Here is a 3,472-nt window from a genome sequence, read left to right as displayed (position 1 = left end):
GCTTTCTTGTCACGTTTGACGTTCAACATCCATATATAACATATAACAAGCGAACATATTTTAAGAACGCAACATAATGCTCACTGCTTTCGTAATAATACCATTATTGTTTAGTTCACCAACAAAAACCCCCAACTTTGATAAATGCTTATTTGTTCCAGTTTGTTTATTTGATAGGTCATATCAGGGGGTGGAAACTTAGAAGGACATTGTGTATTTAACTTTCAGGTGGTGAGTTCAATTCTCAGCATTACATCTACGATCATTCGGATCTGCAAGTAGTACATCGGTGTGGATACGACGGTGGTGTGACTAACAACACACAGTACGACCCACAACTTATGGATAAACATAATACAAGACGTAGCATCGAACAGAGCCGAATTAATAGGGTAAACGCACTTGTAATTTACAATGTATAAAAAGGCAAGACTAAAAGAATATGTGTTTTAATTTACAATCATTATCTACTTGATTTTATTTAAATTATTGTCCATGAATATATGTGACAGTCGCCTTTATAACATCATTGTTTTCTTCTTCTAATGCCTCTCCATTACTGGATGTTGGCCGTCAGCTCAGCGAATCCTTTCCTGTACTGTGCCAAGCGAAAAAATTGTTCAACGCTGGCAATAGTGTCATTGACAATAAGGCAAAATTAGTATGAGATTTTCGTATATTTTACGCCCGATACACGCTGCACAAATTTTGTCGATGACGATACGATGGCGATTGTCACTACTGTTAAACGGTAACTTATCTATGACAAAAGGTGTAAATTTGTCTTGCAGTTCGTACAGTAGTAATAAAATTCAAAGAATCTTTTTTTGTAGACTGTACAGACCTCATAATTTATTTCCAGTACAAACGCGAGACATACGACGACACGGAGGTGCGAGGCCCTTTCAACGCTAACAAACAGTCGAGATATGTAGAGTTAGTGCTGGTCGCTGACAATAGAGAGTACAAAGCTAATGGGGAGAATCTGCAGACCGTACATCGACAGTTGAAGGATGTCGCTAATATTATTAACTCTGTAAGTAACACTTATTTAATTCAGGATCGTTTATTGTTTACTAAGGAAGCCTCTTAGTATAGATTTATTGTGTGAAATAAGTGACCAACACGACTAAGGGATTTTTTTTTAATTAAAGCGTCTATTAAAGTCTGATTCAAGTTTTTTTAGCAATTTGTAAATTCCTAACCTAACAGAATAAAGTTAAAAATTTTAATGTTTATTTTTAGGTGTATGCGCCTCTAAATATCTTTATAGCTCTAGTAGGCGTAGTTGTGTGGAGTGAGAGAGATGAAATACAATTAGAAGAGAATGGAGATAGGACTTTGACCAATTTTCTTGTATATAGAAGGATGAGACTCTTATCACAAATACCTAATGATAATGCGCACTTATTGACGTGAGTATAAGGTTTATTATTGTTTAGCAATTATATGTAGCAACAAATTTCTTTAAGACGACATTTCTGTACGATATTTTTAATCTAAAATTAGCAAAAATACTAATAAAAAATAGCTTTAATATATGAACAAACGACATAGATCTGTAAAGGAATTGGTATTATTTATAACGTCACGGCTCAGGTACAAATTTCTAGACAAATGCATTTTATTAACATTAATTAAACAAGAGCATCATTGGCTCATGGGACTTGTTATCTGCAGTGCCTGGGTTCGAATCTCGCTATGCACTAATGTGTTTTTAGATTTACATATGTATATTTATCCGACATTCTTACGGTGAAGGAAAACATCGTGATGCAACCTGCACATATCTGCGATGAAATTCTAAGATATGTGTGAAGTTAACCCGCACTTGGCCAGCGTGGTTGACTATGGCCTAATCACCCTTAACTTAGGGTAGGCTCCGAGCACCTCGGTGGGGACGTAGTAATACGATAGTGAGCTGATGATGATGAATTAAACAAAAGTTTTCATATTCCAGTCGTCAAAAGTTCCAAGAGGGTGTAGTAGGGAAAGCACTGAAAGGCCCGATATGTACATTCGAGTTCTCCGGCGGTGTTGCGACAAATCATTCAGAAGTTATAGGCTTGGTAGCTACAACCATTGCCCACGAGATGGGACATAACTTCGGCATGGAACACGACATGGAGGAGGACTGCGAGTGTCCAGATGAGAAATGTATCATGAGTCCGTCTAGTACTTCAGTTATGCCGATACATTGGTCTTCTTGTAGCTTGAGGTCTTTAGCGCTGTCTTTTGAACGAGGAATGGATTATTGTCTAAGGTATGGTGGTTTTTATGTTTTTTTGAAATATAAAGGGTGTTCGGATATCAAGTGTGCGAAAAAATTTATATCTTATACATAAAATTCTCGTGTCACAATTTTCGTTCCCATACTCCTCCGAAACAGCTTGACCGATTCTCATGAAATTTTGTGAGCATATTGAGTAGGTCTGAGAATCGACCAACATCTATTTTTAATCCCGCGCGGACGGAGTCGCGGGCGACAGCTACTAGAAATATATAATTTTAATTATAATTTGAAATGTAACGACGAGTAAATTTTAGTGAATTTTGTGTTATAACTTGCTATCGCCCACAACTCTGTCCGCGCGGAATAAAAAAAATAACTTAATTGTTTTCTTCCAAACTATGTTTTAAGACCGTTGTAGAGAAAGCTTCTAACAAATATTCATCCATCCCATATTCTATTTAAATTCGCATTTAAAATAGTAGTAAGATTAGATCAAAATAAATAATTTTTAATAATAATATAATAATAAAAACTTTATTGCCATAAAAAAAAACTGAACAAAATTATTCAACACACTGTTATACTGAGATAGTACTGGCTAAAGGGGGTGGCTCAGCTTTGCCAACACAGGTCAGATTCGAGTGTCGTTTTTAAGTTATAATTCGCCGTCTGTCAACTCAAAACTGAAAGAAAAGTGATGGGATTCAAGTAAGACAATTTGTACAGAAATAAACCGCGTCGTCTATTCGAGTCGCCGACATGTGGCAATGGTTTCGTGGAGGTGGGTGAGCAATGCGACTGCGGTATCGGAGAGGAGAGGTCGCGCGCTGCGTGCGTCGCGTGCTGCGAGCCCACCACCTGCATGCTGCGCAACAACGCCAGCTGTGCTGCTGGAGAATGCTGTGATCTACATGTACGTAATACCTGGTATACGAGAACTAATCAGCTATACCAAGAAGATCATCCTTTTTTTTAAGAGGGTATGCGTTAAGCGGTATGCGGTTGCCTCTGGGAACGACACTCCGGTTATGTGCGACTCTCCACATGTCTTGCCCTAGAGGGAAATTGACATGGAGCCTACAAACTAAACTATAGGGAGCTATAGTTCCCTCAATTCACTGTTTACTAGGGTGCGGGCATATATGAATATTCTTTGATCCCAACATGGCAAAGGAGACCATCCTAGACCAAGCTTCTAGCTAATATGTTAATAATAATAAACTCATTTAATTCATTCAA

General features: G+C 37.7%; 1 protein-coding gene across 1 annotated transcript in view; it reads left to right on the top strand.

Moving 5' to 3' along the window:
* LOC106123035 (disintegrin and metalloproteinase domain-containing protein 12-like) overlaps positions 1-3,146 on the top strand; it is a gene marked incomplete at its 3' end in the record, with an annotated part of 5,675 nt that extends 2,529 nt beyond the window's left edge. The window contains exons 2-6 of the mRNA XM_013319173.1: positions 229-392; positions 863-1,036; positions 1,246-1,415; positions 1,961-2,263; positions 2,960-3,146. Coding sequence (XP_013174627.1) covers positions 229-392; positions 863-1,036; positions 1,246-1,415; positions 1,961-2,263; positions 2,960-3,146 — 998 coding nt within the window. The remainder of the gene's footprint in view (positions 1-228; positions 393-862; positions 1,037-1,245; positions 1,416-1,960; positions 2,264-2,959) is intronic.
* Positions 3,147-3,472: the final 326 nt, after the last annotated feature.

This window comes from Papilio xuthus, unplaced genomic scaffold (assembly GCF_000836235.2).
Source record: "Papilio xuthus unplaced genomic scaffold, Pxut_1.1 DF826406.1, whole genome shotgun sequence".
Classification (NCBI taxonomy): domain Eukaryota; kingdom Metazoa; phylum Arthropoda; class Insecta; order Lepidoptera; family Papilionidae; genus Papilio; species Papilio xuthus.
This window is presented reverse-complemented; position numbering and strand designations above follow the sequence as displayed.